This window comes from Pan paniscus, chromosome X, assembly GCF_029289425.2.
Source record: "Pan paniscus chromosome X, NHGRI_mPanPan1-v2.0_pri, whole genome shotgun sequence".
In the NCBI taxonomy this organism is placed as follows: Eukaryota; Metazoa; Chordata; class Mammalia; order Primates; family Hominidae; genus Pan; species Pan paniscus.
Window position 1 is genome coordinate 154,048,529 of NC_073272.2, and position 23,738 is coordinate 154,072,266.

The window sequence follows — 23,738 nt, forward strand, 5'->3', positions numbered from 1 at the left end:
GAGACCAGCCTGGCCAACATGGGGAAACCCCGTCTCTACTAAAAATACAAACATTAGCTGGGCTTGGTGACACATGCCTGTAGTTCCAGCTACTCAGGAGGCTGAGGCAGGAGAATTGCTTGAACCCGGGAGGCAGAGGTTGCAGGGAGCTGAGATCATGCTGCTACACTCCAGCCTGGGTGACAGAGTGACTCTGTCTCAAAAAAAAAAAAAAAAAAGAAAAGAAATAGATCCAGAAGCAAGGAAGAAATTGATCATGTCGGGTGACATTATGAGTGAAGAAGTCCTCAGAAAAGAGGAGAAACTTGCAATTCTGGCCACAGTGGAATAACTGATGCCAGTTGTAAACACCTAAAACACTGGGCAACTATTTTTAGATATCGGACAATAGGCTGTGCAGGGCTGTGACCAGAGAGAAAACAAAGAAGGTGAGCCTTACAAGTACCCTGAGTTTCTGCCTGGAGGCACTTTCACACCATGGTTCAGCAAAGGGGCCTGAGCGGAACCAGCAGTCTCACTGAATTACTAGAGCGACCAAGCCAATAGCAGAGAAAAAACAGAATCCCAGAAATATGTAATTAATCCAAAAGTCAAAACAGATGGGGTAATAGAAAACAAATAACAAGATGATAGACTTAACTCCAACCATTAAATGGAAATGGATTAAACAGACCAACTAAAGGCAGAGATTGTCAGATTGTTTAAAAGAATAAGGCTGGGCTGGGTGCCACGGCTCACACCTGTAATCCCAGCACTTTGGGAGGCTGAGGCGGGCAGATCACTTGAGGTCAGGAGTTCGAGACCAGCTTGGCCAACATGGTGAAACCTTGTCTCTACTAAATAAAAATATAAAAATTAGCTGGGCATGGTGGCACACACCTGTAGTCCCAGCTACTATGGAGGCTGAGGCAGAAGAATCGCTTGAACCTGGGAGGCGGAGGTTGCAGTGAGCCAAGATTGCACCACTGCACTTCAGCCTGGGTGACAGAGTAAGACTCTTGTCTGAAGAAAAAAAAAAAAAAAAAAAGCCGGGCACAGTGCCTCATACCTGTAATCCCAGCACTTTGGGAGGCTGAGGTGGGTGAATCACCTGAGGTCAGGAGTTTGAGATCAGACTGGCCAACATGTTGAAACCCCGTCTCTACTAAAAATAGAAAAATCAGTCGGGCGTGGTAGCGGACGCCTGTAATCCCAGCTACTCGGGAGACTGAGGCAGGAGAATCACCTGAACCTGGGAGGCAGAGGTTACAATGAGCCGAGATCGCACCATTGCACTGCAGCCTGGGTGACAAGAGCGAAACTCCATCTCAAAAAAAAAAAAAAAAAAAAAAAGTAAATATACAGACAGCCAGGGACAGGTGCAGTGGCTCACACCTGTAATCTAGCACTTTGGGAGGCCGAGGCGGGCGGATCACTGGAGGTCAGGAGTTCGAGACCAGCCTGGTCAACATGTGGAAACCCTGTCTCTATTAAAAATACAAAAAAATTAGCCGGGTGTGGTCGTGGGCACCTGTAATCCCAGCTACTCGGGAGGCTGAGGCAGGAGAATCACTTGAACCTAGGAGGCGGAGGTTGCAGTGAGCTGAGATAGCGCCATTGCACTGCAGCCTGGGCAACAAGAGCAAAACTCCATCTCAAAAAAAGAAAAAAAAAAAAAGAATTTAAACAAGGTCACAGAATATATGGTTCATATGCAAACTCAACCGCTTTTTTTTTTTTTTTTTTTTTTTTTTTTTTTGAGGCAAGGTCTCTCTCTGTTGCCCGCGCTGGAGTGCAGTGGTGGAATCATGGCTCACTGCAGCCTCAACGTCCTGGGCTCAAACTATCCTCCTGGGTCAGCCTCCTGAGTAGCTCAAACTACAGGCATGCACCACCATGCCTGGCTAATTTTTGTACTTTTTGTAGAGACGGGGTTTCGCCATGTTGCCCAGGCTGGTCTCAAACTCCTGGGCTCAAGTGATCTGCCCGCCTTAGCTTCCCAAAGCGCTGGAATCACAGGCGTGAGCCACCGTGCCCAGCATCAATTGCATTTCTGTATAATATCATGATGAACTAGAAAATCAAAGATACCATTTAGAATAGCATAAAAAACATGGACTACATCAGGAAAAACCTGACACGGGAAGTGCTGGGTGTGGCCAGCCCAGAGTAGTAACAAGACCCTGGACGCTCAAGAACCCTGAAGTGTAAGGCATCAGGAAAGCTCAAGGCTTTCGGTGCAACAAAGTCCACAAGTAGAGCCCGAGATTGCAACATACGTTTTTATTACTTAAGGACAACCTGGACTTCACCAATGCCCAGCTTCACGGGGGCATGTAGTGTGACTCACGGCTGAACACAAAATCACTGTGAAGCCTGTGCTACAGCCCTGGGCTACTTTTGGACACGCAAGAGGACACTCGGTTACATGAAACCTGACTTGCTTCTGAAGACATGTGATACATGTCTTTTCCCTGAAAATGTTTCCCTTCCCTGTCTGCCATGCTCCCAACTTTTCTGCCTTCCCGGGGCTTCTCACTGTCTGGGTAACTAGGTCTTGGGCCTAGCTAGACCTTGGGTAGTGGCCCCTCTGCCACAATCAGTGCCTGGGCCTGACGCTGAGCTTGTGGCCTCCGAAGCCTGACCTGGCTCGGAGCTCGTCTGTGGCACCCAGGGATGGCCTGGCTTGCAGGCCACCACATTAGGCCAGCTCGCAGGTCCCCAGTAGAGCCTGAAGACACTGGCCCGAGGTTGGAGGTGGGTGCTGCTCGACTTTCTGGAGGATCTCAGAATTCTCGCTTCTTGCTAGGACTGAACCATGAGACTTACAGCCATACTTCACTTTTCCCAGGGTTTTTCTTTTTGAAACAGGGTCTTGCTCTGTCACCCAGGCTGGAGTGCAGTCATACAATCATGACTCACTGCACCCTCGACCTCCCAAGCATAAATGATCCTCCTACTTCAGCCTCCCCAGCAGCTGGGACCACAGGCGTGCGCTACCACGCCAGGCTAATTGTTTAAAAAATTTTTTGGCAGAGACAGGGTCTCATCATGTTGCCCTGGCTGGTCTTGACCTACTGGGCTCCAGCGATCCTCCTGCCTTGGCCTCCCAAAGTGCTGGGATTACAGGCGTGAGCCACCGCACCCGGCCACACTTTTCCAAATTGTAAGCAGGTAGGAGGGCCCTAGGCCTCATCGGCCCCATTGTGCAGGGTGGCCACTGTCCAAAGAGGTGGGCAAAGAGCTGCTGCCAGAGGCCTGGGCTGCAGACGCCCTGCATGGCTCTCAGGGGAGCCAGCTCCCTACTCCACACCCCTGCGCAGCAGCCCCTCTCCTCCCCTCGCGGGTCTGTGCAGCCAGCAGCCTCCCAACATGTGCCAGCCTCCTCACTGGATGATGCCAGCCTTCCTTGCCCCCAGATGCTGGCATGGAGGCAGGGTTCCACTCTGCCTGCCTATGCCCACAGAGCCTAGAACAGCAGGGCCACCGCCTTCTCTCCCCCGCGGGCATGGGCCCCCACCCCCACTGCCTGCAGAGTGCTGAGGACTCGTGCACCATGAGAACTTCTGACCATGAGAACTTTGACTTCCGGATTTGGGGGATCTGCCCAGGTGAACACATCAGCTCTGAAATTCATCACTTTCTTCGGGCCCCTGCCTGTCCTGTTCCAGGCCCAAGCCTACAGAAGGAAGAGGAAAGTCCGCTTAGCAAATGGGGGAGGCTCCCCTACTGCCAGAAGCCCTGGCTCAAGGCCTGGGCCATGCTCCCTTATCTCCTGGGGCGTTCGTGGGAATTGAGGGTTTTTGTTTGTTTGTTCGTTTGTTTTTGAGACAGGGTCTAACTCTGTCTCCCAGGCTGGAGTGCAGTGGCTTGATCACAGCTCACTGTAGCCTCCACCTCCTGGGCTCAAGTGATCCTCCCATCTTGGCCTCCAAAAGTGCTGGTATTATAGGCATGAGCCACCTCGCCCAGCTGAGGGTTCCTAAGCAGTGGTTCTTCAAATAGTACCTGGGATGGAAAATTCCTGCTGGGGCTTCCTATTTCCTGAAAGCACAGAGTGGGGCAGGCACCCTTGGGCTAAAGGAGGTGCTACTGTCAGGAGGCGAGGGAGGGAGTGGGCCAGGGTCTTGCTAAGGGAGGCATGTGGGGCCGGCTGGGCTTCTAGAGGTCGCCAGAGCCAGTGGCCTGCCCGGCTGCCCCACGCCCTCAGCGCAGTCGGGACAGACACTCTGCTCTTTGGGGCTGACACGGATGCGCCTGAGCACCCCAGAGGCCAGCCTGGGCGGCAGCACCTGGGAGGGAGCTGGACGACAGCAGCTGCAGGCTGTCCAGGGCCCCATCCTCGTACAGGGCCAGCTTCTGGACCATCTTCTGTCGGGCAGGGTTGATGATAATCTGCGGTGGCTCTGACGACGATGATGCAGAGCTGCCAAGGGCCAGTCCTGGGGTGGAGATGGCACTCCCTTAGCCTCATGCTGCGTCTCCCCAGCCCCCAGCCTAGCACCCTGCCTCCCTGGCCTCAGGCCTGAATTCCTCAGAGAAGTCCAAGGGCAGGGCCCAGCTCTCAGGCTACCAGACAGAGCCCTCCTTGTTCCCAGCCTTCAGGAATGGGGTGGGGGGAGGGCTGGAGAGCAAGCTCCACCTGGGAAGGATGTGGCCTGGGGAGGGGAAACCAGGGTTGCTAAGGACACAGTGAGCTGAACATTTGGCCCTGGTTCTCTTCTAGAAGGCTGGGGTGGGGACTTACAGGGGCTTTGGCCCAAAGAGGCCTTGGTCCCTCTCCTGGGAACCCATCTCCCCAGCTACCTTCCACGGCTGTGGGCCGGGATCCTGGGCCACTCCCCCAGCTCGATTCTCCCGCCGTGTCCCCCTGAGGACAGCCGGCCTCCCTGAGGGGTGCTGGGTCCAGAGGGCAGCTTGGAGTCAAGTGCCAGGAGCGCAGGGCAGCAGAGAGGCCGCCTAGGCTCTCGTCACTCTCCACGGGCTGGTTGGGGCCTCTCTGGAGCTGCTCTGCTGCCTGGGCACTGGCTCCTGATGGCGCTGCCAGGGGCTGCCATGGAGCAGCCCCACTGTGGGCACTGCCAGTGCTGGACACGTAGGAGTTCTCCTGCGGGGAAGGGGGGATGCAGCTGGCGGCCTCCGAATGCCCGGGCACCCCCGCCACCACTGCCTGCAGCTTCTCTAGCCTCTCGTACACCTGCAAGTGGAAAAGAGGGACTCTCAGGGTGAGATGGCAGCCCTGGCCGGTCACCCCGTGGGCAAACCACAGGGCTGCTCCAGGCCGTCCGTGACTTGCCCCGGGGCTCTAAAATGACATACCCTGCAGCTGGGAACGCTCTGCCCCTCGCCCCTCTGTTCCCATCACAGGGAGTGCTGAGAAGCGCGGCTGCCAAAAGCAAGGACTGAGAATGGCCTCGTTCTTTTCTACAAAATGAATCTCACTGCCCCGCTGCCCTCAAACGGGGCCTCTCCATTTTCAACTGTCACCAGAGGAGAAGAGGTGGGGTACTAGGGAGGGGACAGAAAAAGGCAGATGCAGTAGTGCAGTGCGCCCAGCAGGGGGCGCGGCAGAAGCTCTTTCCTTCTCTCTATGTGAAGGGGGTCGGAGCTGGGCTCCGCAAAGCAGGACTGCCCGGGGGCCCCTCAGTTCAGAGGGGCGCTGCCCCAAACAGAACCAAAGGGCAAGCAAGGAATGTGTGGAGACTCCAGAGAGACCTAGCAGGTGCTGAGATGGGGTCACTACAGAGCAAGGCCTGGAATGCGGGCTTTCTATCTGGCCACCCCGTCCCAGTGGGCAGCTGGCTACCTGGGTCATAGGAGGCCTCCTTTTGGCCCGGCGGTGCAGGCAGCAGCAGGCCAGCTGGCCCAGGCCCAGGCCCAGCTCAGGTGGGCAGGGCCCGGGCCTGGGGTCCAGGTGCTTCTTGTAGATCTGCATGGCGATGGGAGCAGCCCAGGCATCTGCAGCCAGACCTGCTTGCAGTGTGCTCTGGGTGCTTCTCAAAGCCACTCCAGCCTCCTCAGCCTCCTCTTCCACCAGGTCTTTCTGTGGGATAAATACTGTCAGTATGGCTACCAGGTGGCCACACCTGCAGCTGCAGTCCTCAGGTCCTTGTCACTCAATCGTATGGGTTTTGATAAAAAAAAAAAAAAAGAGAGAGAGATGGGGTCTCGCTTTGTTGGCCTGGCTGGTCTCCAAGTAGGCTCAAGTGATCCTCCCGCCTCAGCCTCCCAAAGTGCTGGGGTTACAGGTGTGAGACACTGTGCCACAGCTCGTGGTCTTTCTACAACTTACTTTTTTTTGAGACAGGGACTCATTCTGTCACCCAGGCTGGAGTGCAGTGGTGCAATCATGGCTCAGTGCAGCCTCAACCTCCCAGGCTCAAGTGATCCTCCCACCTCGGCCTCCCGAGCAGCTGGGATTACAGGTGTGTACCACCATGCCTATCTTGCTATGTTGCCCAGGCTGGTCTCCAACTCCCAGGCTCAAGCGATCCTCCTGCCTCAGATTCCCGAGTAGCTTCTAGAGATTTATTAAACACCTACTGTGGGCCAGTGGTGCTCTGGGCCCTAGGGATACAGGAACAAACAGAACCCTGGGACCTGGTTTGACAGAGCTGACTTCCTGGTGGGGGAGAGCCCCATGGAGCTGGGGTCTGAAGGCAGGAAGTAGCCTGAGAGGGCAGAGCCGAGAAGGAAAGCGCCCCACAGAGAGGTGCCCCACAGACAAAGAGGTACCCCAGAGAGAGAGGTGCCCCGCAGAGAGGCGCCCCCGGGGTGGAAACAGGATCGGAGGCCATCTCCAGTTCTGAAATCAGACAGACCAGGACGAACCACCTGGGTGGGCGGTGGCTTTTCTCGCAGAGCGAACGGCACATACTAAGGCTGTGAAGCAGGCAGCAGGGAGCGCCCTGAGTCCCAGGGACCTGGGGCGTTGGGGGGTCAACCACATAAGGGACTGGGCCTTCACCCCAAGAGCAGAGAAAAGGCAAAGGGGCCTTTGAAAAGAGCACTTTGGCTGCAGGGTGCGGAGCAAGTGGGGAAGTCCAAGGACCCCCAAGGAGCCTGGTGCGCTTCTTCAGCAGGATGCATGGATGGACGGACGGGGAAGGGAAAGGAAGGAGGGCTCAAGCCCGGCTCCTGGGTTCTCAGCGGGGCTGAATCCTGACGGAGACCCCACAGCACACAGGAACCGCCCCAAACGAGAGGAGAAGCAGTGAAGCAATTACTGGCTGAGCACATTCTGTGAAGTCTGTTTTGCATATGGGAAAACAGGCCCACAGGGGAGCAGGAATTTGCTGGAAGGCCACTGTCAGGCTGGGGCTAAAACCCAGGTCTCTAGTCTCCTGGCCCCACCACAGTCCACGGTGAGGCAGACTGAGTGGAGTAAGACCGTGAGGCAGCTCAGGCTGCCCTGCACGGTGCGGAGAGCTCAGCTGCAGCCTGCTGGGGCCCAGGAGGTTCCTCGGGGCCTGCTTCTTCTCTACCACCACCTTTCTCCGGCCAGAGTCCTCTGAGTTCCACTGCAGCTTGGGTCTCAGTGCCCTGGGACCACCCTTCCCCCTGCCCCCAGCCCAGGTGGGGTCTGTACAAGGCCCATAGTGTCTGCAGGACAGACAGGTTTGTCCTCGGCAAGGTAAACGAAGTTGTTTGGGGCCCTGCCTACTTTCAAAAATGAGGCCACTGTGGCAGCAGAGGCATCCATGGGCACTGCGCCCCAGTTATCCCCGCCACTGGGGCTGTGCCTGCTGGCTGCCAGCAGCTGTGTGTCCCTCCTGGCCCTGCCTCAAGGGGCTCACCAGATACTTGGTCCTGGCACCGTGCGTCTTCACAGCCCTCTGACCAGCCAAGGTCTCTAGCACTACCTGGAGAGAGGGAAGAGGGAGAGCATGACAGTGGCCTTGGCAGGGAAGAGGCCTCTGGTGTGGACATGGATTGGGCCTGACAAGGGTGTGGACAAAGGCAGAGCCAGATGTTATGGGACTGAAGCTCGGGCAACTCGGAGAGCCCACACTTGAAGACAAATTACAAACACACAGTTAGGTGCAGGGTGAGGAGGAGAGCCTCGGAGGGAGGGGGACCCTGGAGCTGCAGCCTCCTGGGGTCTTGGCAGATGGCCCCTGGCCCGCAGTGCACTCTGCAGCCCCCGCCTCTGCCTGCCTGTGGCTTCTCCTCCTCTGAGCCACCAGAGGGGTCAGTGGCTCACCACCCCAAAGCTGAAGGTGTCCGTGTCCACAGCCAGCCTTCCCGTCTTGATGTACTCCTCGGGCAGGTAGGCCAGGGTGCCCCGCACTGTCTGTGTCCGGGCCACCATGCTGCTCTGGCTGGGGCTGGACCCGGCAAAGCGGCTGAACCGGGCCAGGCCAAAGTCTCCCAGCTTGGGTGTCAGCCTCTCATCCAGAAGGACGTTGGAACTTGGGGAGGGAAGACAGTGGCGTCAGCCCGGTCCTAGCTCCTACACCTGCCCGGCTTAGATAAGGCTGGACTCGAGGCTGCCAGCCCGGTGCCTTGCCCACAGAAAGCGCTGGCACTGCCCTGAGCGCTCCAGCTGCCTGGGGGCCTCTGCTCATCAGTAGGGCCCATCCTTGGCCCGTTCCCACACCTGTGCGATGCCGGGGTGTTGAGGTCCCAGGCCGTGCCTGATCCCCACATTGATAGGACGGGGCCCCCCTTGCTGCAGGCCCTGCCCCGGCAGTTCTCAAGGGCCCCTCCTCACCTCTTGATGTCTCCATGGATGAGGCTGGGGCTGTCCTGATGTAGAAACTGAATTGCCCGGGCTGTACCCAGAAGGATGTCCAGTCGCTGAGGCCAGGAGAGAGGTGGGCAGGCCTGGGTCTGGGGTGGCAAAGGGGGACAGGGGAGGTTGCTGGATGGCCGTTCCTTGATCCCAACCATCCTTCTACCTGTCACCGTGCAGCCTGGAACAGCCACTTCAGTCTCTAGGCCTCAGTTTCCCCCTTCTGGAAAACGAGGAGCAAAGTCTCCGTGACCTGCACTTCTTAAGCAATGGCTGGGGACACGTTCAATAGAATCTGCTGGGCTTCGGCTCCCAGGGCTCATCCCTTTGTCCCTGGTGGTCGGGAAGTCCTTGAAGGCATTCTTCCCGCTCTCCCCAAACGCAGCATGCAGGAGGCGGCAAGGGGGCCCTCCCTCAGCTGTAGGTGGTCCAGCTGGTAGCCCCAGACCCCCTCGCCTCCGGGGCTTGCTGATGAGACCCTCCAGCTACGCTGCTTGCAAAGGGGAGAGGCCTGGGAAAGAGCTCTATAGAAAACATTGGGTCGGGCCAGGCGTGGTGGCTCACGCCTGTAATCCCAGCACTTTGGGAGGCTGAGGCGCGCAGACCACCTGGGGTCAGGAGTTCGAGACTAGCCTGGCCAATGTGGCAAAACCTCACCTCTACTAAAAATACAAAAATTAGGCAGGTGTGGTGGTGCATGCCTGTAGTCCCAGCTACTCGGGAGGCTGCGGCAGGAGGATCGCCTGAACCCGGGAGGTGGAGGTTGTGGTGAGCTGAGATCACACCACTGCACTCCAGCCTGGATGACAGAGCAAGACTCCACCTCAAAAAAAAAAAAAAAAAAAAGTGACCCCACCGTGGGCCAAATCCTGAGCCGGGTGCTGCTGGGGAGCTGGAAGTGCAGGCCTGGCCTGCCGGCAGGACCCACTCACACAGGCTGAAAGCCCTAGGCCCCGCGCCCGGCTCCAGCCAGGTGTCAGGAGTGCTTTGGGTCCTGGGAAGCGTGCCGGGCCAGGTGAGCCTACCTGGCAGTGGAGACGGTCCTCCAGGGAGCCGTTGGGCAGGAAGCCGTACACCAGGCAGTAGAAGCCGTTCTGAGCACAGTAGCCAGCAAAGTCCACAATGTTTGGGTGACGAAACCTGTTTGAAAAAGGGGAGCACTTTCCATCAGGCCAGACTGGGTGGGCAGCCCTGGCTGGGGCCTCAGCTCGCCCAGGCCTGCCAGGCCTCAGGTGCCCAAGGGAGCCAGGTCCTGTGGTGTGCGGTCTGAAGCCCCACGGGACCTGGTGTGGCTCCCCCTCTGGCCTCACCTGGACAGCTGCTCCACCTCGGTCAGGAAGCTCTGCTTCACTGCAGTCCACTCCAGGTCAGCGTCCTGCAGCCCCCAGGGTGCGGTGGGGGAAGGGGCAGGGAAGACGGGCAGCGTGAGGCTCTCGAAGCAAAGGCCTTCGGGCCACCAGTGCCACCTACCCGAGGCCCAGAACCACCAAGGGGCCAGGGACCCTACGCCAGAATGAGGGCTGAAGGAGTTGTGTGGGGAAGCGAGGAGGAAAGGCTGGAGAAGTGGTGAGGGTTATCTGATGGCCTTCCAGGGTCCCTGCCAGGGTGCGACACTCACCTCCTTCAGCCTCTTCACAGCATACACCGTGTTCCTCATCACCGCCCGGTACACGCACCCAAAGCCACCCTCCCCGATCTTGAGCTCCTCTGAGAAGTTGTGGGTGCCCCGGGAAATCTCACAGAGGGGCCAGCAAAACGGAGAGGGGCGGGCTCCCTGCAGGAGGGACACTGAGCTCTCTGGGCCTGGCTGTGGGAAGAGAGCCTGGATCAGGTGGGGTCCCTGTCTCTTCCCTTCTGCCCAAGGCTCCAGGCTCTCCCCGCCACAGCTGCCTCCCAGCTGACCCAGCTTGGCTGACTGGGGCTCTGCGGTACATCAAAGGCTGAATTCCTTCCTCCTTGTCTCGAATCTTCCCTGGGGGGCAGGGGACACCTACCTTGGTAGAGGAAGGGGCTGGAGATGGCGGTGGAGGCCACAGGGAAGCAGGGCTTGGGACCAGGCCGAGCTCAGGCCCTGAATGGGTCTGGGAGCCTGGAAAAGCTTCATAAAGACACCAGTGAGAGGCAGGCAGAGACCAGCTAGCAGGGTCTACAGCCGTGGCCATGGTCAAGGTGGGCTCTTCTTTGGGTCCACCGAGCCTAACAACCGGGCCCTCTTACCTGGGGAGAGGAGGGTGGAGGCTGAGGATGGCAACTTCCGGGGGCTCCAGGCCTCGGCCTCGGCGGGTGCAGGGATGCTGCTGGGCCTCGGGGCAGTGGTGCTTGGGGACGGAAGCAGGGCGGGAGGGTGCCCTGGGACGCCAAGGAAGGAAAGGAAGGTTGAGGCCCGGGTGGGGGAGCCCCGTGGGGCCCGCCGGCCTCCCAGCCGTGGGGTGCCCGGAGTCCCGCGCTCACAGGCTGTGATGATGTCCCGCGCACGGAGCAGCTGCAGGTGCGTGAGGATGTGCACGAGGTCGGCCACACGGGCGTTGCGGTTGATCCAGGGCCACAGGACGCTGGCCGTGCGCTGCCCGGAGCGCTCGCACAGCCGCAGCTCGGTCTGGTCGCGCACGATCAGGGCGGCTGCGGGGCGGGGGGCGTCAGGCGTCGGCGCCAGGAGCCCGCGCGCCTCCCGCCCCCCGGCAGCCCGCCGCCACCCACCGAACTGGCACCAGTCGGCGGGCTCCAGGGCGTCCATCACTTTGTAGAAGCGGCACATGACCCAGGGCGGCACCTCGTACAAGAAGTGCTGGGCGCCGGGGGCTGCGGGCTCCCCCGGGCCCGGCCCCCCGGCCATGGCCGCCGCCGCCGGGCCGGGACCTGCCGGGGCCTCTCAGGGCCGCGGCGGGCGCGGACCTGGGCCGGCCGGGTCCGCGGACACTGACTCACTTCCCCTTCGAGCCGGCCTCGTGCGACGCCCGGCGGGGCGGAAGGGGCGGTGCCCGGGCCCGCCGCCATCTTGCGCGCCGCGGCCGCGCGCTGGGCCACACGGGGGCGCCCCGCGCCGGGGAGGGCCCGGGTCCCGGCGGGTTCCGCGAGCGGCGATCGGCCTCCCGGGCTCGCCCGGGCGGGGCTCTGGAGGACGAACGGCGGCTCCCGGCGTTGGGGACAGAGGGCAGGGCGGAGGCCCGGGCTGCTCGGAAAGGGGCCGGGGCCGGGCCTGCCGAAAGCTCCTGGGCGGCCCTGCCGGAGCCCTGCTCTCCACTGCGGCCTGCAGGGCTGTTACCAGGAGCCCTGCCTGCCCGCCCCACGTCTAGCCCCCTGCACACGGCAGCAGCCTTGAGCCATTCAGTCTCCTTAGGTGTCCTGAAATATGCCAAGAACGCTGCCCGCCACAGCCCTTGAGTGTATGCGTTGCTGCTGCCCCAGCCCTCATTTGGCAAGGGTGAGCTCAGGCAGCTGTGGTGAAGGCTTCCTGAGCCCGCCGGCAGAGCTCCTGCCACCCCGTACCTGTCCCCTCCTGGGCATCGTCCTTGATTACTTGTCTGGACCGCCACCCCCGGTCCCCGCCCTGAGATGGGGAAGACCCCACAAGCAGCAACGCAGACTTACTCTTTTGTTTCTCCAGCTGGATGTCTCCTCCAGCGACAGTTCCCCTTGCCCTCTTGATCCTGACAGCGAAGGGGTTCCCCACCCCTAGCCCTACAGACTTAGGACTTTTCCTAGAAACGAGAAGTGCCCAAGGCCCACAGCTGGCCCCTGTTGGAGTCTCTTTCCTGAAGCCACCACCACTGTGGCCACTCCCAAGGAAGATGCCAACCATACCATGAAACCCATGGCTTCTCACGGGACAGACTTTACTGAGATGTACCAACTCAAGTATCTGAAATGACTATGCACACCCATGCTAACCTCCACGGGGGGACTTGGTCCTACTTACACACAAAGGCCCATCAGCTCACGGAACAGGGCTGGCATACGAGATGCTCAATGCATACAAGTTGACTTTTCAACCCTGGGATCTACCTTTCAAGGCCAGGCCTTCCGAGGGTACCTTCTAGCATGTGCATGTGAAGCTGGACTCCTTTGAGCAGTTGTCTCCTCCAGCCCCTTACCAACCTGGTGAGGCTGCTCCTGAGAGCCAAGGAAGCCAGTAACAAGGGGGCCCCCTTTGGGCAAACCCCTCAGCCTGCCCTTGCCTGGTCAGAGAACCAGGTTAGCAGTCAACAGAGGGCACGTGAGGGTCCTGGCCAGAATGAGACACAGGAGGAGCCACAGCCTGCGGGGGTGGGGGTGTCCAAAAGCACCACAGCACATCCAGACCTAGGGGGTGCCCCTACCATACGGGTCTGGAGCAGGGAGGTTGTGCTGCAGGCTGACTCATGCCAGGCCCTTCCCGTCACACGCTGGAGCAGTGTGCCTGGAGAGCACTGGCTTGGAAGAAGCTGAGGGGCCAGCGAGGCCAGCATATGGAGGAGGCTTCCCTTGGCCGCTCGTGGCAGGCCTGAAGGCAGCTACCTGTGTCCAGGGACAGCCAGATCCAATGAGGAAACGCAGCACCATGCTGTCATGTGAGCTGGAGGGGGACTTCTGTCTTATAATGAAAGCCCAGACCTTGAGTCACTTTCACAGAGAGATTTATCGAGAATGCTAACAGCACAGGATACAGTACTTCCCAACAAAAGGTGCAAACGCGTCACTTAGAAAGGCATGCTGAGTATTCTTTGCTTTCACATGTATTAAAAAACTTACAAAAATAAAATAAAACTGCGTGCTGCCCATCTTTTCCAATAGTAAAAGAACCTTATGAAAAAATCACTTGATTTTTACAACAAAAGACACAAACGGACATTTTTATGTAAATTTATAAGGCAAACTCTTTATATAATAAATAGGTTACAGGGATTCAGTGGGGGGGGGTGTTTTTGAAACGTATACAGGTACATTCAGACAGGTTTACTGAAATGGTACAAATTTCCTTAATAAATTGCCTTTTGTTTTTAAATATATCAGTGCTTTCAGTCATTTGGCTATACACAAAGAACCTTTTTTCTGAACACTACAAAAAAGCAATCAATAATTTTTGTTTTTAAAACGACCTACTTATTTTCTAAAGTAATTGTCCCAAAACACAAAAACTGAAGGTGAATACGATACAGGGCTTTTAGAGACATCTCCAGCTAAGTGTGTCCCGGCCTCTCCCTGTGCCCCAAGTGCACCTCTCCCAACCTCAGACAGGTTTCCAGGCTGGAGCCAGCTCCCTTCTGCACAGGGTGGCCTGTGTTACTGGCAATGCTGTCCATAGCTCTCGGCCTCTGCGCTGGCACAGGGGAGCATGACTTCAACTCAGGAGGGGGCAGACACCCTGCCTAGCTCTTCCAGATGCTGCACCCGGCACGCAACGGTCACTACAGTCAGCACTCTCCGCCTCTCAGAGGAGGGAGGGGCTGTCAGGTGTTTGGGGAGCCCAAAACCATGCCTAATGAGGGTAATGGCTTTTCTAAGGAGATGTTTTTGCCATGGAATGGGAAGGGGTTTTCTCACATCTAAGTTTTGCTGGCGATCGGGTGACAGCCGAGAGAGTGCAAGCCCCCTCCATGGTCATTTTATTGCCCTGGGAAGGGGAGGGTGCGGAATAGAGATGTCACAGTGTTGAGCCCTGGAGGATGGGGTGGGATGTGACGGAAGTGTCTTAAACAGTAATGCCCATGGGGCACACCTTGGAGAGAGAATGCCCACCACCTGGCCTGTCCAGGAAGAGCTGCATCTGCCAACATTAGCCTGACCTGTGCCCACAGCAGAGCGTTCCAGCCTCCTGCTTGGGTGGGCCCAGCCCCATTCTCCCCAGCTCTTCAGCTCTGCGCACACACATCCCCTCCTGGCTCCCCTCAAGGAAACATCAATCTTGCCTTTCCTTAAAAGCACGGGATGGTGGTAATAATCTCGGGGGGAGGGGAAGCAAAACAAGAATCCACTGGGCGGAACAAAACCTGGTTTTGCAGTGACTTGGAAAGTGGCAACACATCAGCTATTCGGCTTGCTGGCTTGGAGTGGGACTCCTGGGCTCCACTGCTTTGGGTGGCTTCTGGCTGATCTGGGCAGGGGTCATCTGTTCAGCTCTCCCCTCTCATCTCAGTCACCATCCCCCTCCCTCCAAATGCTTTTGTTTGTAAAGAAAAAGTGTCTAGAAATATTTGTCTCTGGAACAATTACTTTAAACATAGTTACAATACAGACTTCAGTTCAAACACAGAAGAGATTTACTTAGCAAAATTCCTTTCACCCACCAAAAATTACACAAATATAAGCCTCAACACCACAGTTAAGAGGACCAGTAGAGAGAACCTCATGTTTGGAACACAAAAGGAGAAATAAAAACCAAACCAAACCCAAACAGAAAAACCCCAGAAAGACAAGTAAAGGGCAAAGAAGGAAGGGGAAGGAGAGCAAACACAGCACACGTTACAGTGTCCAGATACACGGGAGCCCAGCATGGGCAAGGGCTCGGCACACATTGAGTAACAGTCCTGGTGATATTTGGTCATATATTCATTGACTACTGACTCTGGAGCGGCTGTTATTGATTGAAGCAGTGACAAATCAAACGGAAAGGAGGCCGTGGTAGCAAGGGAAGGAGCAGGCTTCAAGTTCTGCAAGCCTTTTGCACTCCACTGTCCAGCTCCCCAGAAACACTGAACCGGGTGGGCCCCGCTCCATCCGGGCAGGGCTAGAGGTCACCGGGTGAGGCTAACTCGGGCGTCGATTTCATGTCAGTCAGAAAACACGCACGTGGACGCACGCAGACACCCACCTGTTCACGGCCAAACATCAGCGGCAACGGCCTCCTCGCCTCCTCTGCCCCTATCCCAGGCTGGATGGGAAAGAGCATCATGACCCACTGCTAACACTGAACACACGCCGGAGCTGGCCCCGGATGTGGGCCCAGAGGCTGCCCCAGCCCTGGTCCTCCGAGGGGCTCGCGGGTAGCCCGGCCACTGAAAGGGCCTATGGCTGTTTTTCTTTTGGATTCAGGCCTCAGAAGAAGCAATGACAGCAGGGAGGGAAGCTTTTGGCCCTGGTGATTATAATGCTCTCTGCTTTGGAAGAACAAGTTTCTGGATTTTTTTGGTGTTTCTAATTATTAAAAAAAGATGATCAAAAAGAACTGTTACAGCTAAACTCTCTAGCAGATATTGCTCATTAAGAATTACAAAAGCAAATGCAATTACTCGTAGGATGGGGGAGAAGAAAGGGACATTTCTGGAGTCTTCACTACTTCCTGGAGGGGACCCCTTGGACTGACGCACATGATTCTGGGGTCCCTGGCGTTCTACCTGGTGCAGCTCACAGGTTCCGAGACAGGCCAGGCCTCCCGTCTCCGCTCCAGCCCCCAGGCTCGACAGAGTGGGAAGGATGAAACACACTCGGACCCTACTGGCAGGGAGGCCTGCGAGGCTGACTCCACATGGGCTCACCCTGACCAGGTCACGGGAAGGGGACTGGGGGAGTCAGGCCACCCCAGTGGACTCCAGCTCCCAGAGGTGGAAGGCGACCAGGCTGTGCCGACTACGTTCCGGACTTCAGCAGGTCAAGGGAGCGCTCCTGCACCCAGAACCTTGGGACCTCTTTCACAAGCACGGGAGAAACAAGAGTGCAAAACCTGGGTGCTGCCTGGAGCCTCCTTCACCTGGCACAGGAAAGCCCTTGAAAGAAGCGAGGAAAAGACCACGAATCTGCTTGGACAGAAGAAGTGACCAGCAGACAGATTTGTCGTTTTTTTTTCTTTTTTTTCTTTTTTTATTTTCCCTTGTCCTATGCTATGGTTATCAGAAATATTGTAATTAAGCAACAGGTATAATTTTAACAGGTCTTTTTTGTGTGTGTGGAGCCACAAGCAAAATGAGTTTATAATTGTGCAATATACAGATATATATATAAAAATTCAACTGCTTTGTGTCTAGTCGGTGCGTTAAATAAAAGGGACAGAAAAACTAAAAGCAAAACTAAAAAGCAAAACAAAAGCCCAGGATAGAGGAGACAAAGCAGGCCTATGCGCACAGTCTATGCGTTACTGGATATAATCAGGGTCACCAGGAAGAACAGCTTTGCCACTTGACACACAAACACCGCAGGGAGAGGGGCTATCAGTGGGCAGGAGCCAAACCTCTTGGCCTTTTCACCTCATCTGCTCTCACTGCTGAGCAGGACCTGATTAAAGGTAGGACAGAATGGGGGTTTGGGGGCAAAGAGATTTCCAAATTCCCCAAATGTTCTTGAATTCAAAGGTAGGATTTCCTCCAGGGTCTGGGCTCTGCCTGTGCACAAGTCGGAGCCCGGAGCGGGAGCTGGGGGTTGTGCTCCCTCCTTGCACTGCCCTCACACCTGCTTCCTTCTGCCTCCTGACAGGGCAGGCAGGGGGCCTTGGGGAGGCAGTGAGAGGCCAGCTCAGAAGGCTCAGCTGATCCGAGGCGAGCAGAGCAGGAGTGGGCAAGGCAGGCTGCCCCTCAGGCAGAAGTGCCTTCCTAGTTCCCTGGGTGTTTTCCTGACACGTCAGCGCTGGGGCAGGCTCTGTCAAGATGAGAAGAGTGGGAAGTAGGGTGGTGCTGGGCCTTCCAGGTCACTGGTGAACGCTCCACCTTCCATACCACTCCCAAAAGACAGGTTCAGAAGCCATGTCCTCAGGTCGGCTACCTCCAGATTCCCCTTGCCTGCAATGCTCACCAGGCATCTCAGGCCAAGTGCTAAGTATTTTTAGATCAGCACTGTTGTAAAAGCTTGCTCTTATTCATTCAAAAACATCGAAATGTAATTTTCTGCCAAATGTTTTCTAGGTTTTCCTTCTAAATTGTTGAGAACTGACTTCAGTGTTCAGCTTTTCCCCTCTAATATGTAATTTTAGACCCTGGGGGAGGCAGTATCCTAGCGATTTATAACAAGTAGACTATGCCTTTTCTAAAGATTGATACAATATCTAAAAGAGAAAGACACCAAAATGGAGAGAATCAACAAATCCCGTCAGAGCAGAGAGAAGAGTAGGAAGACCCGGAGGGAGCAGGGCTCTGCCCCCCCACCGGGCAGGTCCTCCAGACCCACTCCATGGTAGGAACTCTAGAAACAGCTGACTCCCTGAAGTCTAGGACACAGGTCCTAGAATCTGCAGGTGTGAACTTGAAACAGGAATCCATTTGGGGCAATGACACAGGCTAAAAATGTATATGCCCAAAGGTCTTCTTAAAGAACTGGTACCTGTAACCTCCCCTGGCCCAGTCAGCCCAGAGAGCCTGACTGGAATGCTCTGGAAAAGGAGCTGTGGTTAGAGGGGGGACACAGAGTTCTGGCTGTCAGGCTCCACTTGGGCTAAACCAATTCCAGATGGTCCCGCGCAGGGGACTCCGCTCGTATCCCTCTGCTCCCTCCTGGGCTTGAGCCGCTTACTAAGTGATTTAAAATTCAGAGATTCTGTCAGCTAAAGAAACTCCTTTCTCCACCAAACTTGGCAGTTTGTGTCTGGTTATTACCCTCTTTCGCCATCACTGTCACAGCAATGAAAAGCTGGGCAGAGAAGCAGGTGACAATTTGGGGCTGCTCCCTGTCCCAGGTGCACTGTTCATGCTTCGGGCCTGGAATGATGCCACCCAACAGAAGATTGTCTGCACCCGCATTGGCGCTCACGAGTAGCAGCTTCCGCCATCCAGCGAGCTGAGAAGCTGGGGCCGTTGGCTAGTTTGGCACTGATGGATTGGGGGATGTGGCGTTTCTGGGTGTCCCCTGTGCCTTTTGATATGGGAATACAGCATCAACAGAAGGGAGCTGTGCTAGCGCCTGGCTGTGACCAAGTATCTCCAGCTCACTGAGCTGTCAAGGCCGGCGATCCCACTGGCTATGACAAGCCCACCACCAGGCAGGGCCGGGAGGGGTAGACCTGGGGGGAGCTCGACGACATACAGTATTGTCAGGAGAGGAGGTAGTAACTAACAACTGGAACAAGGGTGGGGGAGACTGTGGATGTGGCCTTAATGACCTAGCCCCATGGGTACTGGAAAGCTGTCGGTCAATTCTACTGTTCACAAATTCACTGAAAGAGGCCCCCATCTTCATAATGTTCAAGTACAGACAAAATTGAAATTGAGGTCACACCCCAAAACTGGGCCGGACACAGCTGGTGAGAATCCTGCAGCTTAAGGCTTTCCCTCCAACCTCCTGTCAACCTGACCCCAAGGCAGGGGCAGCATGAGAGCTGCAGGGCCCCTGCCTGCCAGGGCGATAAACCGCCAAGGCTGCCTGCTGAAAGGCGACTGACTCGTGATGCCTTTGGGAAAGAAGAGGGAATGAGGAAGAAAGGGGGAAACAGAGAGAAAACCCTAAGGAGCCTCAGGCCCCACTGGCAGCTCTGGAATAAACTGGAAGGGAAAGAGGCTGGGCAACTGCCTCTTTGAGGGAGCTGCAGGTGGGGCCCGAATGAAATAAAGTGACGCTTGAAATGCTGTGTTCCCAACCACAACTGCCCAATCGGCCCTGAATGAACTGTCATGGGTGACAGGGGGGCCTGGTGGGCCACGCACTCCTCTTACCAGGACCAGATGACGCCCAGGTGACGGGGAAGCAGCTCTGGACAATGATTCCAGAAGCCACATTACATTTGACTAAGTATAATACATAAAAACCCAACTGACCAAAATAAACATCTTCTCAGTGACAACCTGGTCGGATGCTGCGCTCTCGTGGATAAGTGTCCTTTGGTAGTGCCAGGAGTTCGAGGCCACTATGGGGGCAGGAGCCTTCTGTCCTTGGAGGAAGAGTTCTGGAGGACTCACCCTCTCTTCTGACCCCCCTTCCCTTCCTGGGGAAGAGTCAGAAGTGAAGCTGGGGGGGTCATCAGCAGAGCAGGTGGAAGGGATCAGGGATCAGGGATTGGGCTGATGGGAGTTTGGTTGCAGGACTTGCTTTTACAGCATAAGGAAATGGATACATATATGCTAGAAAGTCCAACTATGAGACTCTACAAACAGAACGGGGCAAACTCCCTCACTTCTAACCATTCCAGAAGAGACAAACACGGTTTTTTCTTAAGCTACTGATTGGAACTGTCAACTATGGTTCCTGATCACTAAAGACTGGCAAGGAAGTGCTAGACAGTTTCTATGATGTTTCACTCCTTCATGATTACACCATGGTAAGGAAGCCAGGGACAATAACTGAAATACACAAGACAACACACACTTGACAGTTCATGGCAGCAGCTCACATGGGACATGCCTGTGGGTGTTTCTGGAAGCATAAGACTGCTGTCTCATTTGCTACTTTGATAAGGTACTTCTCAGTTGGACAGATTTAGATATAAGAGACATCTCTGTAAACACAGAAAAGGATATACCAATATGATGAAGATATGCAGCTAGATAAGGACTTCCTGAACAGAGGTTAAAAAGATGGGATCCCAAATGAAAACTCATCAATTAAAAACCCACAGCAAGCCCATGCCTCTAAGCCCCTACACCACAGCTATGGACCAGATAGACAGTGAAATGTGTGGTGTTCTGGCCCCCTGTCTGCATCGAGCAAAAGCAAAACATTTCCATTCAAGAACTCCGAGGGAAAAGGGGGAGCAGAGGAAGGGCTGGGGACCCAGGTACTGATCCCAGCTCGGGTCTTGGGAGTTCTACATTGGTACCGCTACTGCCCTGCTGCACTACGCTAGACTCTGGACTTCTGAGTGAGGTCAAGGTCGGCTGGCATGGAGCCCCTGTTGGGCCACTTGATGACTGGCAGGCCACAGGAGGCCTCTGTGCTTTCCTCAACTACCAAATCAGGCCCAGCTCCTCCAGTCCACTTCTCTAGAGTAGAAGGGTGAAAAGGCTCGTTGTTCAGGGTGGGAAATGCCTTTTGCTTTTTCTTACCAGGGAAGAGGGGGCTACCTAGGAGAGCAAGACCTTGCTGCTCTCTTGCTCTTCACAGACAGGCCAGGTCGGACTCAGCAGAGCCCAAGGCCTCCTCAGGGCTCAAAACAGGGTGGGGCTGGTACTGGCAGCAGGAGGACAAAGGGCAGGCAGAGTTCTAGGGACTGGAGCCGACAAGTGTGGTTGGGCACCGCGGCTGCCTGGAAGAGAAGGGATGAACTAGGAAGGCGGAGGACGGAGGAAGGGAAAGAAGTAAAGGATGAAATCAACAAAAGGCAGAAATGGAAGGGAGAAGAGAAACCAATCAGGAAGTCCTTATAAAATTGCAGCAAACACTTAGAGTTTCGGAGCTTCGTGGGAACCCTATGTGCTGAGCCCACTTTAAAACAAGCGCAGGTATATATACAAATCCAGGTAGTTCTCAACACTGTCACATCTGGTGGCTTGAGGGACTAAATGTCACCAATTCAAGCCAGTTTGCTCTCAGAGCATCTGTTTGTTTTGAAGTGGGAACATGAAGACTCAATAGTGCAAATAATTCTAAGCTGTCCCTAAAGGAGAATTGGAAAGTAACTGGAAGAACATTTTCTTCTCCTCCCCCTTTGCCCCCTCCCCTGTCCACTAAGTCACAGACTGCTCTGAGTGATTAGGAATCCCTCTCACCCCGCTGTGCTCTGCCCGGCCTGACCCCGGGCCAGCCTGCCTGCGCCTTGTCCTACTGCCTCCATGGCCTCTAGCGCCACCCGTTGGAGGACGTCCCTTGAGAATGGACCACGCCACCTCACCCTGGGCCATCCTCTCCTGTGGTTCAGGCCAGTCTACACCCAGTAGTTCAAAGGACTCCCCCCTCCTAGCCATGCCAGAGCTGGAGCAGACAGGTGCCACTTTCCTGTCCTGTGAAGCGTCCTTGCCAGTTTTGGATTGGGGCTGGTGTGGGGCCAGACTTGAGCCACCACGGGTGGGATCGCACAGGCCATAGCCACTGGTCATATCCATCTTCTCTAAAGAATCCAACTGTCTCTCCTGCCTCACACCTCCCTGTCCCAACGTGGTTGGGAGTGGGGGAGATGGGGGGAGCTGGGGGAGCTGTAGACGGGGCACTGATGGCACCGAAAACGGGAGTGTCCTCTCAACTGCTCTGTCGCTCTGTCTCTAACGACCACATGGGGGAAAGGTTTGGGCGGGAGGGGAGGTGCCTGGTCAACAGCTTGTCTGGTCAGTAGTATCTGCAGCAAGCCTTGTTGAAGGAGCCTAGTTTAGAAAAGTGCAAAGCTACTTCTGGCCCTGGTTAGGTCTTCAACCTGACTGTGCTTGTCGGTAAGAAAAACATCCCCAATGCTCCAACTACTCCCACCCTGAAGCCACGAAACTCTAAGTTTACTGAAAGAAAAAAAAATATTTTTTATTTCAGTTAATCGGGAAGCTTTGTCAGAGCCCTACCCATAAGGAGAAGAGACAACAGCTGCCTTTATTCTTGTTGGTTTGCTTTGCAATCCGCTCTGTGTAAAGTCAGCTAACTCTCTCGGTCACGGGCGTCCGGCTGTCCACAGGCTCCTCTCTGTTTGGCCTTGGCATGGAGGATGAAACAATGTCTTTGCGCTCTCCCTCCCCTCGGTGTTTGTACTTTTCTGCGGCCGTGGCGGCGGTGGCAACCGCGGGCTGAGTCTTAGCTGGCTCCTTGGGGCAGCCGTCGCTCTCCAGTGAGCCTCCTCTGGGCATCTTCTCCTCTTTGCAGACGCTGCTGCTCAAGTCCTGGGGCTCAGGGGGGCTGGTGGGGTCCTCGGAGCTCTCGGGCTCAGGTGGAGGTGGGGGCAGGGGTGGGAGCAGTGGCACGGGAGCCTTTGGGGACTCTGAGTGGTGGTGATGGTGGTGGTGCTCCTTCTTGGGGGGCGAGGAGGCGCTGCTGCTGCGCCCCTTGGGGCTGCTCTCCTTGCTTTTCCGCCCAGGGCTCTTACAGGTCTTCAGTCCTTTCCCGCTCTTCTCACCGAGGGTGGACACCAGCAGGGGCTTCACCACTTCCTTGACCTCGATGCTGACCGTCTCCCGGGTCTTGCGCTTCTTGATGGGGAGTACGGTCTCCTGCACAGATCGGATAGAAGACTCCTTCACGGCTTTCTTTTTGGCCTCGGCGGCAGCGGCTGCCACCACACTCCCCGGCTTTCGGCCCCGTTTCTTGGGAATGGCCTGAGGGTCGGCCTCAGCTTTTCGCTTCCTGCCGGGGCGTTTGATCACCATGACCTGGGTGGATGTGGTGGCCCCACCCCCCTCAGCCTTGCCCCCTGGCGAAGTTTGAAAAGGCATCTTGACAAGGAGCTTCCCAGGACTTTTCTCCAGGACCCTTTTCACCTGCACACCCTCTGACGTGGCCGCCTTGGGTCTCGTGGTGCCGCTCCCTTTGGGGCGTCCCCGGCCTCTGCCAGTTCCTGGAGCTTTGGGAGATTTGGGCTTCTTAGGTGGTTTCTGCTCTCGCCGGGAGGGGCTCCCTCTCCCAGTTACCGTGAAGTCAAAATCATTAGGGTCCAGGGATGTGTCGCCTACCTTTTCGAAGTACGCAATCAACTCCACTTTAGAGCGAAAGGCTTTTCCCTGGGGACTGTGGGGACAAACAGAAAGACACAAGGAACAATTAGAGGCTCTCCATAGCAATGTCACAGATAGGGCAGAGCGGATGGTGGTGACAACGCTCTGACAAACGTTACTATTGAACAAGAGTCACACTGCCTGGCTGCCCCTGAGGACCTGTCACCAAAGCCACTCACTCGTCTGCCTGCCGCTGACCCCCCAGGCCTCTCCAAAGTTCAGCAACCAAAGAGTCAGGCCTGGTACAGAAGGGTTGTCGGGCTGAGGCCCATTCTGCTGGTTGGCGCCTGGGCCTGAGTCACCATCTAGAACATTCCCAATTTTGAACTCAGGTACGGTGCTCAGTCTCTCCAGGAATCAGTTTCAACAAGATAATCCTTTGCTCACCCTTCTCATGGAATTAAATAAGGCTGTCTGCAAATGTCATTTGAAAACTGCTAACCTTTTTGGGATCATTTAAAAGGCAGAACTGAAACATGCTTCTTCACCCCTCTGAACCCCTGGCTCTGCAAGTTCCTCTGCTTCCGCAGCTATTCCATCCCCAGATAAGGACTTGAGGTGTGGAGAGGATA

At 56.0% G+C, this 23,738-nt stretch overlaps 3 protein-coding genes across 10 annotated transcripts in view; all 3 read right to left on the reverse strand.

Moving 5' to 3' along the window:
- Positions 1-2,247: 2,247 nt before the first annotated feature.
- Positions 2,248-11,637, reverse strand: IRAK1 (interleukin 1 receptor associated kinase 1). 4 transcript variants are annotated; one of them, XM_034949723.4, is made up of 14 exons: positions 11,411-11,637; positions 11,165-11,332; positions 10,931-11,062; positions 10,708-10,811; positions 10,332-10,520; positions 10,024-10,088; positions 9,739-9,853; positions 8,693-8,811; positions 8,183-8,390; positions 7,776-7,841; positions 5,786-6,022; positions 4,786-5,086; positions 4,272-4,421; positions 2,248-3,658 (listed from the first exon to the last, which is right to left on the reverse strand). In XM_034949723.4, the coding sequence occupies exons 1-14, from the start codon at positions 11,544-11,546 to the stop codon at positions 3,600-3,602; spliced, it is 2,049 nt and encodes a 682-aa protein (XP_034805614.1). In that variant the 5' UTR covers positions 11,547-11,637; the 3' UTR covers positions 2,248-3,599. The 4 variants fall into 4 exon arrangements, with proteins under 4 accessions (XP_034805614.1, XP_034805612.1, XP_063457543.1 ...); XM_034949721.4 differs by having other exon boundaries at positions 4,786-5,176; XM_063601473.1 differs by having other exon boundaries at positions 2,248-4,421; positions 4,786-5,176; positions 11,411-11,626.
- On the reverse strand, positions 11,635-15,578 carry LOC134729780 (uncharacterized). Its single transcript, XM_063601593.1, has 2 exons — positions 15,479-15,578; positions 11,635-12,296 (listed from the first exon to the last, which is right to left on the reverse strand). The coding sequence occupies exons 1-2, from the start codon at positions 15,576-15,578 to the stop codon at positions 11,635-11,637; spliced, it is 762 nt and encodes a 253-aa protein (XP_063457663.1).
- Positions 13,310-23,738, reverse strand: part of MECP2 (methyl-CpG binding protein 2) — a 75,340-nt gene continuing 64,911 nt past the window's right edge. For 4 of the 5 annotated variants that reach the window (XM_034949724.2, XM_063601474.1, XM_055106805.2 and 1 more), the window contains one exon: positions 13,310-23,179. In XM_034949724.2, coding sequence (XP_034805615.1) covers positions 22,096-23,179 — 1,084 coding nt within the window. In that variant the 3' untranslated portion in view covers positions 13,310-22,095. The remainder of the gene's footprint in view (positions 23,180-23,738) is intronic. The other variant, XM_063601476.1, reaches the window with a different exon arrangement.